At 42.2% G+C, this 16,335-nt stretch overlaps 1 protein-coding gene across 1 annotated transcript in view; it reads right to left on the bottom strand.

The window, feature by feature from the left end:
• Positions 1-4,279: 4,279 nt before the first annotated feature.
• Positions 4,280-16,335, bottom strand: part of LOC122941566 (multiple inositol polyphosphate phosphatase 1-like) — a 50,508-nt gene continuing 38,452 nt past the window's right edge. The window contains exon 5 of the mRNA XM_044298897.1: positions 4,280-8,917. Within this exon, the coding sequence (XP_044154832.1) occupies positions 8,521-8,917 (397 nt within the window). The 3' untranslated portion in view covers positions 4,280-8,520. The remainder of the gene's footprint in view (positions 8,918-16,335) is intronic.

Raw genomic sequence — 16,335 nt, 5'->3', positions numbered from 1 at the left:
GCAGGTTCATATTGACAGAAAGGGGGGGGGGGCGCACAACATAATTGGGTGGGGACAACAGAAGTAAACAGGGCCAGCAGTACCATCGTGCAGAGCAATATACCGCCCCAGCTGAACCAAATACCACAGTGCAGCACAAAATACTGCCACCTGTGCCACAGTATTCAACTGTATCTCTGTCCTGAGGATGCCAGTACTGTTGAATTCAGGAGGGACCTGCGGCTGCTGGCCAGGTGTGTAAGAATGAATAAGATCATTATGTATCTGACTGGTGGCCGTTAGAAGGGCTTGGGTGGCCTTCCTAGGCATTGGGAAATTTCCCTGTAGGGTCTATGGCCAATCTGCCCCTGACCCCACCCCACCCTTCCTTCCCAACTCAATGAGAATATTCTTATTCAAGTAAAAGGCAAATACGCAACATATATACCAGTGCTTTTGACCATGCTGAACTTTTGACAGCACTAGGTTGGTTCTGGAGAGAGAAGTACAAACAGGACTTTTTATGGAGCTTTTTTCATCAGGAGTAGTGTGTATATAAAATTTTATTCTGCTAGAATCCTGAAGTGCACTGGAGGTGGAGCTTCACTGTGAAGTGCTCTCTGCATTGAGTTGCTTCACAGCCCCTCCCCTCTGCATGACCGCAGTAGTGGTCTCCTGGTTGGATGCCAAAGCTATCACTCAGGACAGAGGGGAGGGGCTGTGAAGCAGAGAGCACTTCATAGTCATGCACAAATATTCTCTTGTTTTACTGATTGAAACACATGCACGGTTTTAAGAGAATTTCTGTACCTGACTTAGATCATTCAATAAAGCTGGGTTTAAGAAGATCTTGATCTACAGTTATGCTGGCGTATTCTCCGTACTGTGAGAAAACGACCTTGGGAATCACTTGTTCCTCCAAAAGCAAGAGACAAAATACTTATTTTATCCATTTATTTAGAAATCACCGGTAAAGAAATAAAGGTGAATTCGAGTAAGGCTACTTTCACACCTGCGTTCGGTGTGGATCCATCTGGTATCAGCACAGACGGATCCGCACCAATAATGCAAACGCTTGTATCCGTTCATAACTGATCCGTTTGCATTATTCATTAAAAAAAAAGTCTAAGTCAAAACGGATCTGTCTTGACTTCCATTGAAAGTCAATGGGGGACGGATCCGTTTTCAATTGCAACATATTGTGTTTGGCTCCACATCATCAGGCGGACACCAAAACGCTGCAAGCTGCGTTTTAGTGTCCGCCTCAAAAGCGGAGCAGAGACCAAACGAAGCCAAACTGATGCATTCTGAACGGATCCTTATCCGCTTGTGAGAGCCCTGAAACGGATCTCACAAGCGGACCCAGAATTGCCAGAGTTAAAGTAGCCTAAGGCTATTTTCACATTAGTGTTTTTTGCGGATCCATCATGGATCTGCAAAAACGCTTCCGTTACCATAATACAACTGCATGCATCCGTCATGAACGGATGACGGATCAGTCTTGAACACCATCCGTTTTCTATTGTGTCAGAGAAAACGGATCCGTCTCCATTGACTTACATTGTGTGTCAGGACGGATTCGTCTTGCTCTGCACCACAGCGTTATTCTGTCCGCGATGGGAGCGCAAACAAATGGAGCGCAATGCATTTTGGTGCACTCCGTTTCATTCAGTTCAGTTTTTTTCCCCATTGACATTGAATAGGGACAAAACTGAAGCTTCTTCTTCCGCTATTGAGATCCTATGACGGATCTCAATAGCGGAACTGAAAACGGTAACGTAAAAGAAGCCTAACATCCAAAGTCCACATTCATGTTCTTCAATACTTTATTTTCATGTAGTCAGTTTGGTACAAAATAATAATACGTCTGGTACTTGTACACTATCATTTGGCTCATATATAAACAGCTGGTGCAGAGGAAAACACATAAGGAAGAACACCCACCGGGTGTGTGGCATCGGTTAATAACACAATTTCATCCAATTGTGCCAAACACTGATAATGAGGATATCCTGGGACAGCAATCCACAGCTCTGGTCTTCATTCTGTTCATCTACCCAAAATCCTCCTGGCCATGAGCAGCCTTCTCCACATTTACTGTCTAGCATCGCCCGTAATACACACATAGCAAGGATAAGAGAAACATTTGGAGAATTTGAGCTCATGGGGTACCTCAAAACCAGTTACAGACATGACTGTCTTAGAATTATAATCAGAATGGAGAAAAGGGGACAGGTAGAAAAATATGACCATCACCAATCCAAATCCTAACCAAAAACTGTCAGGCAGCAGAAGGTTTCAAAATCAGCAGTAGATTTATTGCCTCAACAGAAAAACAATAAGAACCATCTCAACGCGTTTCAGGGCGAGGAAACATTTTCCTCAGGACAGGAGGCTATACAAACAGCTACAGGTTGCTTATACCAGCTCCTGAAGAAGAGGTCACTTCACCCCAAAAGGCATTGAGCTTGGTGTTTTTCTGTTTTCTACTACCACTTTGAAGTCTGCCGATTCTGCCTGGCAGTTTTTGGATTGCATATGGGTTACATTGGATTCCAAGGAGTATATTCCTATATCTCCTTCCCCCCAAGTGAGAATAATATTGAGATAGTCTTGTCAGTAATAGGTTTTGGGGGTTCCCCACTAAGTGCCAATCCTACATTATTTTTCTGTTTTCTTTGCTAAGAATAATAATACAGATGCAACTTTTTGCTACTGTCTCATTTATCTGATTAGTGACTGTAGAAATTCAAGCACATGCTGAGGAAACAACCCAATTCCCATGTATGGACCTCTTATTTTGGGCTCATGCACATGACCGTATGTATTTTGCGATCTGCAAAAAATACAGATGACCCCCGTGTGCATTCCGTATTTTGCGGAACAGAACAGCTGGCCCCTAATAGAACAGTCCTATCATTGTCCATAATGCGGACAATAATAGGACATGTTCAACTTCAGTTTTTTTTTTGCGGACCCATTGAAATGAATGGTTCCGCATATGGTCCACAAAAAAAAAACGGAATGGACAAGGAAAGAAAATACGTTCATGTGCATGAGCCCTTAATCACAGAAATGTCTGCCAAAAATCTGCCACGTGTGAATATAACCTTATAGTCTACAGCTTTAGGGCTCATTCAGATGGCCGTATGCTGTCCGCAAAAATACGGATCCTTTTTTTGCGGGCACTTCAGCATGTCCGCAAAAAAACGGACTGTATTACGATTTTTTGCTGATCCAAAGACTTCGATAGGGCCATGTCCTGATTTTCACTGATAAGTATAGGACATGTTTCATTTTTTTTGCTGAGCCGTGTAATGGAAGAAAAGGGCCCCATAGAAGTAAATGGGACAGCATCTAAGCCGCAAAAAAAACGGATCCGCATTTTTGTGGGCAGCATACGGCCGTCTGAATGAGCCCTTATTGTGACTGTTTGCATGTTATCCATAGTGCGGACAGCAGGCATTGCCCCTGCATGACTTGCTCGGCCCTGTTGCTTACATGCTCACTAGTCTGTTATATATTTAGGGAAAATCATGAGTAAAAAGAATATTCTCCTCCCTGTGGTACTGCTCTAAACATGTATGGTATACATCTAAAAACCAAGCAAATTGCTACAGGGTTAAATACGCAAAAAAACTAAGGCTACTTTCACAGATCCGGAAGAGGATCTTAATACCGGAATTAAATGGATCCGTTTTGATTTTGCCCATCAGGATACATCTGTTCTGTTAGGATCCGGTCATAAAAACGGAAAAAAAAACTGGTCTGTCACAAAATACATTGAAAGTCAATGGATGACGGATCCGTTTTTTTAGGCTCCGACTTACATTGTTTTCAGTGACTGATCCGTTTTTTCCCCCCGTTTTTATGACCGGACACAAAACCACAGCTTAGGCTACTTTCACACCTGCGTTAGGTGCGGATCCGTCTGGTATCTGCACAGACGGATCCGCACCTATAATGCAAACGCTTGTATCCGTTCAGAACGAATCCGTTTGCATTACCATGAACAAAATTGTTCATGATAATGCAAACAAATCCGTTTTGACTTGCACTGAAAGTCAATGGGAGGCGGATCCGTTTTCAATTGCACCATATTGGGTCAGTGAAAACGGATCAGTCCCCATTGACTTACATTGTAAGTCAGGACGGATCCGTTTTGCTCTGCATCATCAGGCGGACATCAAAACGCTGCAAGCAGCGTTTTGGTGTCCGCCTCCAGAGCGGAATGGAGGCTGAACGTAGGCAAACTGATGCATTCTGAATGGATCCTTATCCATTCAGAATGCATTGGGGCTAAACTGATCCATTTTGGGCCGCTTGTGAGAGCCTTGAAATGGATCTCACAAGCGGACCCAGAAACGCCAGAGTGAAAGTAGCCTTACAGTGGTTTTGTGTCCGGTCACAAAATGGAATGCTGACGGAACGGAATCCTGAATGGATCTTTTTCCATTCGGAATGCATGAGGACTAATAGTATACGTTTTCTTCCGGTATTGAGATCCTCTGCCAGACCTCAATACTGGAAAACAACAACAACAGTGCAAGTGTGAAAGTAGCCTAACTCAGAAACACTTGTAAATACTTTGAGTCATGGCTAAGTCTAATGTGAAAGTAGAAAGCCACACTAGCACCCCAATCTAAGACCAAAGACCCTGACAAACGTATGAATATCAGGCATAACTTACAATATCAGTGCATGCTAAAAACATTGATGACATGCCAACAAGAAAAAAAAGAGAAAAGTTAATCCAAGTGCTCATCAAAACAGTTTGTTGTATAATGCATAATAAAAATATCATATAATGTACATATTACCCTGTGCCCGGAGGCCGGGTGAGCCCAAGAAATATGTATGTATATTTGGATTTTTCAATAAAAGACTTGTAACATTTTTAATTATTGAAAAGTCTAGATTAATTTAGATTAAAGGTGTATTCCGGTAGCATAATTATGATTAAAAATAGGGTCAGAGTAATAATAAAACAGTCAGTACTCACTGATCCTCTGCTGCTGTGTTTGGCCACTGCTCTGATCCCTGTTCCTCTCCAGTTCCCGTTTTGGGGCTTAACACAAGACCGTATGCCCTCTGAGACATACAGTCCGTGAGCGCGCCATATGTCCTGGAGCGGTATTGATCCTGCGCACAGCATCATATATTACAATGATGCTGTGCACGTCGGGCCGCCCGCGGTGCTATTGTTCTGCACTCATAAAATCATATGAGGCCCTCTTAGCCAATTAATAGCCAAAACCATGGTTGGCATGCCAACCCTTAGAAGAGGAGCGGGGCTAGCTGAACAGCAGCTGGAAAGGATCGGTAAGGTGTCATGATCCTCCACTTGTAACACGTTGGGGGACATTTATCATCTTCCTGTGCCAGAAAAATGGCATTAATAAGTCGCAAACTGTGTGTTTGCTGCTTTTTAAAAAGCTGGAAGTGCTATTTTTTTTACGCTGCCCTTGACACTTTTCCAAAAGGGGACGTGGAAAGGGCAGGAAGAAACCATGGCCAGCTGCCACAACAAATTTATATTCATTTACGCCAGTTTTCTGCTGCAAATTAAGCCAGAAATCTATAGCAGCTCAAAGCTACCATAGAGTTCTGCTTAGGTGCACGGACTGCTGGAGGAGGCTCCTAATTTATGACGAGGAGCAAGCCTTGTCGAATATTAGGCACATCCTCCAGCAACTCAGGATATCAAGACAAGCACCGGTGTTGAAAAATCTCCCCGTTTGTGTTTGCAGCGCTGGTTTTGGTCCAATAGTTTCAACTGTTGAAAAAGCTGCACTGAAGTGTAGTTATTACTTTAAAGGGAACCTGTCTAATTGAACATGGTATCTGAGCTGAAGACAGCATAGAGCAGGACGAGCTGAGCAGATTGATATATAGGGGGGTCATTTATTATACTGAAATATGCCTATATTAGGAGTATTTCAGGTGCATCTGCGACTTTATCCCGGTCTAAAATTGTGGGCGTGGCATGGGCGGGAAAGGGGATGGGCCAGAAAGGCCGTCTCATTTACCATTTTCTATGCCTGTTTCAGGGGTAGAAAAAGGTCTAAATGTAAGACAGCTTGGAAGCCGTCGCCTCTTCATAACTTCAGTCCACCGCCAAGACCGGCATCTAAAACGCTGATCTTAATAAATGACCCCCATAGTTTATGGGAGAAGATTCAGTAAAACTTGTAATTTACTCATTTACATTCCTGCACATTCTGGGCTTCGAAGTCCAGGAGTCGGTCCCATCAGTGATTGACAGCTTGTCCTCTATACAGAGAGAGCTGTCAATCACTGATAGGTCCGCCTCCTGGACTTCAAAGAACAGAATGACCAGGAATTTAAATGAGTTAAATAAGTTTTATTAAATATTTCCACGGAAAACCCATACATATATCTGCTCAGCTCCCCCTGCTGTGTAACATGCTGCCTGCAGATTGCACTGCATTTTTATGGTGACAGGTTCTCTTTAAATATGTTAAGTTGTAGGAAGTTAGTGACAATGTAATATAATTGCAAAGTGTGCTTACGGAACTGTATAGAATGTTCCCCAAAACCACCACAGGATTACTATTTATCAGTTGCCTATTTTGTATGTATGGAATGTTAATGCAGTGTTCAATTTATTTATTTATTTAAAGCTTGTTCATTAAAAAATAATAAATAAATAAAGATTTTGACTATTTCAGCCTATCAATGAGTTTGCCATTGCCATCTGCTATCCCACATTTAACTGTATGCCAATTTCCGACTGATCATTCGTCACTTTGCGCAAGCACGTTCTATTTTCTTACATTTCTTTTTGCCCCTGATCCGTCAATAATAGCTGCCATGTTGATGGTCACAACGCTGGCACCAAAGCTTTGATGTACAACTGACTGGCCACATTGTGCCGGGTCCTAACCTTAAAGGGACACTTCCATCAAAAGTTTTTATCATTATTGATAGCATGTATATGTTCTATATAATTTTTTTTTATTTTTTACAAAAAACAGGGGGGTGGTTTCCTGGACATAATGTTTTTAAATCGCTCCATATATTCTTCTTTGTGACCTGGCTTTTTATCTTCTTTGTTTGAACTTTTAGCACAGCAAAAAAAAACTTTCTGAAGGAAGTGTCCCTTTAAGTGTATGGCCAGTTTAAAGGGGTTATCCGGGAAAAGATATTGCTGACCTGTCCTCAGTACAGGTCATCAGTATCACATTTGGGGGGTCAGACACCCAGCCAATCAGCTGTTAGAACAGGCCAGGCGCTCTGCAGGTGTGGCGGCCTCTTCCTAGGCCAGTGATGTCACCACATATTGTTCATGTGGCCCTGTTGCAGCTCAATTCCATTCAAGTCAATTGGACTGAGTGCAATACCAAGCGCATACACCATGTACGACACCTTGCTTGGAAAGCTGCTGGGAGCCCACCACTTTCACCAAAGCTGATTGGCAGGGGTGCTGGGACTTGGCCCCCCACCAATATGGTAATGATGACCTCTCCAGTGGATAGGTCATCATTATTTTAACCCGGATAACCCCTTTAAGTCTAACCCTATGTTAACAGATCTCACTCATTGACTTGACTCTAAAACAGAGATACGTAAAGCTTTTTGCCCTGATTTAAAAAAAAATGACAACTGGGCTAGTGGAAAAAAAAAAAAAGAATAACTCAGCCTAGTGTAATTACATTTTTCATTTGTTTGGTCATAGCACCTTTGCATTGCACATTGTGGCTCTTGTTGTAGGGGCCCAATTGTGACTTGCCCCACTGCATCCTTCAACTACACCAGAGCTTAATAAATGTCATTGTCAGTTGCACTTGAAGCATATAATGCTGAAAACATGTCAGTCTCAGCTATGTAAAGAATCATATACATGTGCACAATCCTCTCTTGAATGTTTGGTCTCTGTAAACCTTTACATACTGGAAAGACATTCATACAGGCTACTAAATCTAATCTTGACTCTTTTGTAGCTCCAAACACATAGCCCAAAAAAATAAAAAAACATTGAGTGGGCTCAGTTCCCATGAGTGGGCTAACCTTGTAATCAAGTTGCATGAGCTGCCAAGAAGAGAATTCACTGCTCCAAACAATGTAGCCACATTCAACCTAGGGTCGGCTAGTCCTCCTCCATCCACCAACTGTTATAGCCTATACTGAGGGAGTGTGCGCCATATGTAGTCAGCATGATTGCGCCACAATATACAGGTCACCAAAATCAATTTTGGAAAGCAAGCAGATAAGAAAAAAGCCACTCCTAAATATTGCACGGAACCTCCAATAAAGCATTAAGATTGTAAAGCACAAAATACTGATGGCATACTGGCCTACTCAAACTTAGGGTAGGTATGCCAAAAAAAAAAAAAAAAAGATCAATTCACCTGTTCCCAGAGTTGGAAGAAACGGAAATCATTGGTAATTCATTGGACTCCACCACAAACCTGAAGGATAGTACCTACTGCCTACCAGCAGCTGGTGGACTCTACATCCCAGCTTGGAAATTGTTCCACCAGCAGCTGAGAAGCCTCAATGTATCTACCCATAACCATCTCATAGCTCACCCTCAGAGGTATAAGCTGCTGTCATTTGGCACTCGTCTTTGACATGGCAGCCGTCAAGAAGGTGGCTGTACTGCTTCTTCAAGTCATCAAAAAGACAGACAGACTCTTGGGTATGAGGGAAGGGAAGAAGATTTTCATTAAGCAGCATCTGAACTTGGTACTCTTCCTCAGGACTCTCTGCCAAATCACAGTGGTACAGGACTAACACAAGGTTTGAAGCGTAAGGCACAATTCTGCCACTGCGAAACTTCTGGTCCACGTGTTTGGAGAAGTTGTCAGCGGTCAAAGGTTTCTCATCCTTAAACAGTCCCATCAGGGCCAATAATGGCAAGAGAGTCTCGGCATGCCCAAATTGCATAACAACGGGGGTGGAGATCTGCTGGGACCTGTAAGATATAAAATTATGAATAATTTATTGTTCCTTTTACATGTGAAAGCTTTTTGCATGGTAAACCTGTTCAATGTGATTCATTTCTGGTAGTGGCAGCACTATCCATGACAATGCTGGGAGGACATTTTCTGTAAAGTCATTGAACTTGTCATTTGAATCATTCCCCAGGCTACACACTTAGGGCTCATGCACACGACTGCGCCGTGTTTTGCGGTCCTGAAAAACACGGATAACGCCTGTGTTCGTTCTAAAATTTGCGGAACGGAGCGAGTTGCCCATAATAGAAATGCTATTCTTGTCTACAAAACAGACAAGAATAGGGCATGTTCTAATTTTTTTGCAGCCCCACAGAACTGAGCAACGGATGCGGACAGCACACGGAGTGCTGTCCGCATCTTTTGTGGCCCCATTGAAGTAAATGGGTCTGCAAAAAATGCGGCTCAGATGCAGAACCAAATAACGTTTGTGTGCATGAGCCCTTAAAGTGTACCTAAACCTTTATATATATTTTATTAAACAGTTGTAAATGCCATTAAGTAAGTTTTCCTAATATGCTTTATTTTTATTTTTTTTATGTATTGTGCTTTGGTATCCGTACTCCTATACAGAGCTATGTAGGGGAGCTGTACAGACCGGAGTATCACGCTCCTGCCTGTACCAGTGCTGCTGTGCTACAGCCTGGCATAGTTTGGCTATGTCAGACCTTAGCAGAGAGGCATAGGCAGAAGAGCTATGTCTTATGTGAGCTCCTAATTATAGATGGATCCGGTCAGCACACGATCCTTATATGTGTTGCAGCTGGAAAGGAGAAATCTTCAGTAACACAGCATAGAGAAATCCCAGCAGACGCAAGGTGTTTCATAAGGTATACACTCTTATAATGCGTTTTGGCCCGCCGAGCCTTCATCAACTAATACAGAGATATGATTCACACTGTATTAAAGGGGTTATCCAAGACTCTACAATGCTCACGTATGCCCGGTCCCTCACAATGAATATACTTACCTGGCTCCCCGCGCCGCTCCTGGTCTCTGCACCGCTGCTTCTCCCCGTGTGTAAATGAAAACATCCGGTGTCGGGGGGAGCAGTCAATGGAAGGCGGTGACGGCGCGGGAGGGGGGGGGGGGAGCCTCCCTAGCGTCACCCGCGAAGCTAGGGAGGCTCGTCCTTGTCTGCCATTGGCTGCTCCCCCCACAACGGATGTTTTCATCCACAGACTGGGACCAGGTGCGGCGCAGGGAGTGGGGAGCCAGGTAAGTATATCCAGAGGAGGGCAACTAAAGTAATAACTGGAATGGGGCAACTACAGTACCCTGAAAGATTATCAACATTAGGGTTATTCACTTTAGAAAAAAGACGACTGAGGGGAGATCTAATTACTATGTATAAATATATCAGGAGTCAGTACAGAGATCTATCCCATCATCTATTTATCCCCAGGACTGTGACTGTGACGAGGGGACATCCTCTGCGTCTGGAGGAAAGAAGGTTTGTACACAAACATAGAAAAGGATTCTTTACGGTAAGAGCAGTGAGACTATGGAACTCTCTGCCTGAGGAGGTGGTGATGGTGAGTACAATAAAGGAATTCAAGAGGGGCCTGGATGTATTTCTGGAGTGTAATAATATTACAGGCTATAGCTACTAGAGAGGGGTCGTTGATCCAGGGAGTTATTCTGATTGCCCGATTGGAGTCGGGAAGGAATTTTTTATTCCCCTAAAGTGGGAAAAATTGGCTTCTACCTCACAGGTTTGTTTTTTTTTGCCTTCCTCTGGATCAGCTTGCAGGATAACAGGCCGAACTGGATGGACTAATGTCTTTTTTCGGTCTTATGTACAATGTTACTTATGTACTATGTTACTATTGTGAGGGGCCCGGCATACGGGGGGGGGGGGGGGCATTTTATAGTCTTGGATAACCCCTTTAAATCCAAGTTGCAGTAGCCATGTGGTATGACGTCTGACGCTCAAACTGGGCGGTATTTTTAAAATAGACAAAAAGACTGTTACAATCAGAGCCACATTTGTAAGTAAAATAAGTAAAAACAACAATACATTGAATCACATCAGCCCTCAAAGAAAAGGAAAGTGTATCTTATAAAGATTAAAAAGGATACTGCAATCATGCAATGAGTCCATTATCTCGGAAAACCTGCAGATAAGGCGGTATCCTTGGTTATTATGGATCAATTTAAAAATAGTGGATGTGGTTTATCACTATGTGGACTTGGGAGTCATTGATGAGAAAATGCGTGACTTTCCTATAAACCAGTCACCAGTAACCCTAGTATTTTATGTACTACCAAAAGTACACAAGAGTCTTGTAGACCCCTCCAGAACGCCCGATTGTGACATCCGTAAAATCCATATTGTCTCCTTTGGCCATGGTTTTGGAGAAAGTTCTGACACCTTTAGTTAAAAAGACCACAACTTTTCTTTTGGACATGTCACACTTCTTAAATGTCATTAAGGAATTACAAATGGTCCTTGAGGACTGCTGGCTGGTGACAATTGACACAGGGAGCCTCTATATCTCCATAGACCATAAAGGGGGTATAGTGTCAGCAAAGGGGGACTGTGATGGGCTCAAATGTGGTTCTGATTGTAAGTCTTTTTTGTCTGTTTTGAAAATACCACCCAGTTTGGGCATCTGACTCCACACCACGTGGCTACTGCAACTTGGATTTAAGATCGTGTGAATTATATTTCTGTATTAGTTGATGAGGGTTCGGCAGGTCGAAACCCGTCCTAAGACTGTATACCTTATTATGCAATAAAAAGCATAAGCCTTTGAAACACCTTGTGTCTTCCAGGATTTCTCTATGTTATGTGAGCTCCTGTCCCGCGGCTGCCCACTCTGCTCTGCTAACAGCATGCACAGATGCCCTTTCACTGGTAACACATTATAAAAAATAAAGCATATTAGAAACAATTATTTTATGGCATTTGCAACAGTTTTTAATACAGGGACACATTTATTAAGACCGGTGTTTTAGATGCCAATCTTAATAAGGCCTGCGCTGGATCCGCCACAGTTATGAAGAGGCGCCGGCCTCTACATAACTTTAGCGCATCCACAACCGTTTCTAAATGTAAGACGGCTTCCTGCTGGCACGTCCACTTCCCCGCCTACTTTTTTAGACCTGGCGTGAGCGGGAAGAAGTCGCGCGAAGAACCTTCTCAGTGCAATCTGTGCCAGAGTTATGCCTAATTTAGGCGTATTTTTGTTTCATAAATGTCCCCAAAAGTACATATAAAGCTGTAGGTAAACTTTAAAGGGCATCTCTCAGCAGGACCAACCCTATTAAAACAGCCATAATGTTTGGCAGGACTGAACCTGCTGATTAAAACCATGCCTTTCTTCCCGTGATCTGTTGCTGTATTTAGGAGAAAAAAGGGAAATTTTAAATTATGCAAATTAGGGCTAAAGTGCACCTAAGTGGGCCCTACCAACTCTGTGCACAATATCTCCTCCTCCCTGCTCCCATGGACACTCTCCCCTCCACTTGATCAATATTTAAATCAAGATCAAAAATCTAAATCACCCCCCCCCCCTTCCCAAATTTACATATATAACAAACAATAAAACCACAAAAGGAGTTACCTAGAAATATATAATGATGCTTTTCTCAGGATAGGTCATCATTATCAGATCAGCTGTTACGGGGAGCTGCCGCTCTCCTAGGAGCTCCAGTGAGCTCAGCAGACTCCCAAGCATCTCTCCCAAGCACAGTGCCATACATTGTTTAGTGGCTGTCCTTGGTATTGCAGCTCAGCCCCATTTACTTCAATGGGGCTGAGCTGCACCTATGCCATGTGACCAATCTAGGGTGACATCACATGGCCTAGGAAGACTCACTGAGCACCCGACTTCTTCTACAAGCTGACTGGTGGGGGTCCCGAGTGTCAGACCCCCCCAATCTGATATTGATGACCTATGCTGAGGATAGGTTATCAATATTACCGGATAACCCCTTTACGACATTTGCGTATCTGTTTGAGAGGGCTAAAACCAGTAAGCGTGCACTTCCGAGGTAGGAATGCTTTCGTAGAGATTGGGGAAAGCGCTCTATGCATGTAATAAGTCGGAGCCTGTACTAGGCTTCCAGGCTCATTATTTGTATATTACAGATCAGGTGGCAGCACTGAATTGTAATATACCTATTTCTATATAGAATAATGGAGCAAATTCCATTATTCTATACAAATTGCAATCCAATGATTGCAAGTTGGAGACCCCTTGGGGACCTAACGAAAAGTAGGAATTTTTTTATATATATATATATATATATATATATATATATACACACACACACATATATATATAAAAATAAAAAAAATCAATAAATTTCAAATCACCCCTCTTTCCCCAAAATCAAAATAAACAATTAAAAAAATATAATGGGTATCGCCACATGTAAAAACATCTGTATTATTAAAATATTAAAAAACAGTATCCATACGGTGAATGACATAATGAAAAAAAAAGGCTGCTTTGCTGTTATTTTCATCACTTTACCTTCCCAAAAAACTTTAATAAAAAGTGATCAAAAAGTCATGCACATCCCACATTGGTATTATCATAAACTACAGATCGTCCTGCAAAATATGAGCCCTCACACATCTCCATAGACATAACTGCAACAAAGTTATGGCGATGAAAAGAAAATCATTTTTTCAAAAGTTTTTTCAATATTAAGACACAAGAAAAACTGTGCATATGTGGTATCGCCAGATTCGTACTGACCTGGAGAATGAAGAGCACAAGTCAGTTTTACTGCATAATGAATTCTGCCCCATTTGCAAAAACATTTCCTGCTTCCCACTAAATTGTGCCATAATGGTGCAATTAGAAAGTATAACTTGCCCTTATATTATGGCTATGTGAATGGAAAAATAAAACAGTTATGGCTCTGGAAAGGCAGTGAGCGAAAAATTAAAATGCAAAAATGGAAAATCAGGAGGGCTCAAACATCACGGATATTGCCACGTCTGAAAATGAAACTACAGCGCTCCCCACAGAAAACAAGCCGTCACACAGCTCTGTAGATGGAAATATAGTTATGGGGGTCAGAATATGACTATGCAAAGCAAATGCTTATTTATTTTTTATTTTTTATGTAGTAAAGCATAAAACATAAACTACATAATGTGGTATCGCCATAATCACACTGACTTATAGAATAAGATCATCATGTCCCTTTAAGTGCACAGTAAATGGAGTAAAAACAAATCCTCAAAAAACAAGGCAGAATTATTGTTTTTTTGTTTTTTAATTTCATCGCGCAAATAATTTTTTCCCATTTTCTAATACAGTATTTGTTAAATTAAATGGTGACAAAAAATACAACTTTCCCTGCATAAAATGACCCCTCATATGGCTACGTGAACAGAGAATTTAAAAAGTTGTGGGTCTTGGAGAGGACATAAATGAAAACACACACACAAAAAAAAAATAATTGGCCCAGTGCTTAAAGAAGAACTCCCGCAAAAAATTGTATTCTCTCACCTGTTAGAAAGGTACATGATGTAATCTGTAGTGAATGTAAAGTCTGTATCTGTGAGTTATCCCCTCCCTTCTGCTTCTCAGCTATGTCATGTGACCAGCAATCAGACTTTCCAAATAAGGCTACTTTCACACTTGCGGCAGAGTGATCCGGCAAGCAGTTCCGGCAAAACATATGCCAACTGATGGCCTTAGTAAGACTCATCAGGATCCTGATCAGTCTTAAAAATGCCTGATCAGTCAGAAAAATGCATTGAAATGAAGGCATTTATTTTCTTCACCTTTTTTTTGGTCTGCGCAGACCGGAAGGACGGATCCGGCATTCCGGTATTTTGAATGCCGAATCCGGCACTAATACATTCCTATGGAAATTCAGGCAAGTCTTCCGGCATTCTATCTTTTGCCTGATCAGTCAAAATGACTGAACTGAAGACATCCTGAACGGATTACTCTCCATTCAGAATGCATAGGGATATACCGGATCAGTTCTTTTCCGGCATTGAGCCCTTTTGACGGAACTCAGTGCCCGAAAAGGAAAACGCTAGTGTGAAAGTACCCTAACACAGCATCTTAGGTGTGGACAGGAAGTCAGTTTCTCTATGTATTCCTATGGGAGCTACGGTCTCATAGGGATGAATGGAGAAGTAACTAACTTCTTGTTCTGTGTCAGTTGGACACAGCTGAGGATCAGAACGGAGGTTATAACTCACAAATACAGTCACTGATAAGAAGATTACATTCACTACAGAATACATCATGCGCCTTTCTAACAGGTCAGAGAGTTCTTCTTTAAATTCCTTATTTTCTATAACGGCAAAAATAACCTTTGTACTCATTATAAAGATTATGCGAGTCTCACTATTTATGGATATGATTAGCACGGTTCCTTTTTACAGCTGATCATGCCACCAATCAATACGAAGGAACGTCAATAAATTATTAGAAATTAATCTTATTTTTTTTTCCTGGAATTATGCAGATGAGGTCATTTTGTGTGAGTGTTCAACTACATTCACTACTATTTACTCACCTTCAGGAGAAGAACAAGTCATACAAAAGGATAGACTATGTATACTTGTCACTGCCTGCCCTGTGAGAGATCTGAGAAGATCGGATAGACTTGCAGCACGTGAGTCTATCTGACAGGTCTTTCTGTGTTTCCCTTCTGTTTGTTGTTCTGGGCAGGATCCCACCTCTCCATGGGTTCTGCTCGTTAGCTGTTTAAGAGGCTCTATTTAAGTACTCCTTTTACTGCTGACTTCGCGGTTGATATTTTCCTTCTGGAGTTCTATATAGGATGTTTTTGGATCTTCTACTTCCAGCTCGTCTCAAGCTAAGTCCTCCTGGTCTCCCCTTTGTGCGTGTGTTGCTTCTAGGTCTCAGGGAGACACTGGTCCCTTCATGGTGGAAGGTACTGGCTGTCTCATTCCCCACTGCCTAAGTTAGGAATTGCTTCAGTGTCAGCAGGGCTTAGGTTCAAGCGTATGAGTTTGTTCACCATCAGGACTTGTTCATACCGTTAGAAGTCAGGGAGAGGCTCGGGGATTGTTAGGAGGTTACCATTTCCTCCTCCCTAGCTTTAGGGCCTAGTCTGTTCACCTGTTGCTGTTCATTTTCTTGGTGTTCCTATTATCCCCACTTGCCGTGACAATACTATCCCCAGGCGAGAAAGTAATACAACCTGGGGGGTGTTAAAGATGCTGCACTGTAAGCTACGATGTAGTAAAGTCACATTTAAAGCAGGCAGACCGGCTCTCACATGATTCCTAGCATGTTTAAAAAATAACTGTCTCTTTAATTTACTTTGATAAGTCAATACAAATGATAAGAAACTCTGTAATATCACAGAAATGCCTCTTTCACCACGTATCAATCACCTCCTCTCCTCCCCTCCTGGACTGTTCATT

This window comes from Bufo gargarizans, chromosome 6 (genome assembly GCF_014858855.1).
Source record: "Bufo gargarizans isolate SCDJY-AF-19 chromosome 6, ASM1485885v1, whole genome shotgun sequence".
NCBI classification, from domain to species: domain Eukaryota; kingdom Metazoa; phylum Chordata; class Amphibia; order Anura; family Bufonidae; genus Bufo; species Bufo gargarizans.
The sequence above is the reverse complement of the archived record's forward strand: the minus strand, read 5'-3'. Positions and strand labels throughout refer to the sequence as shown.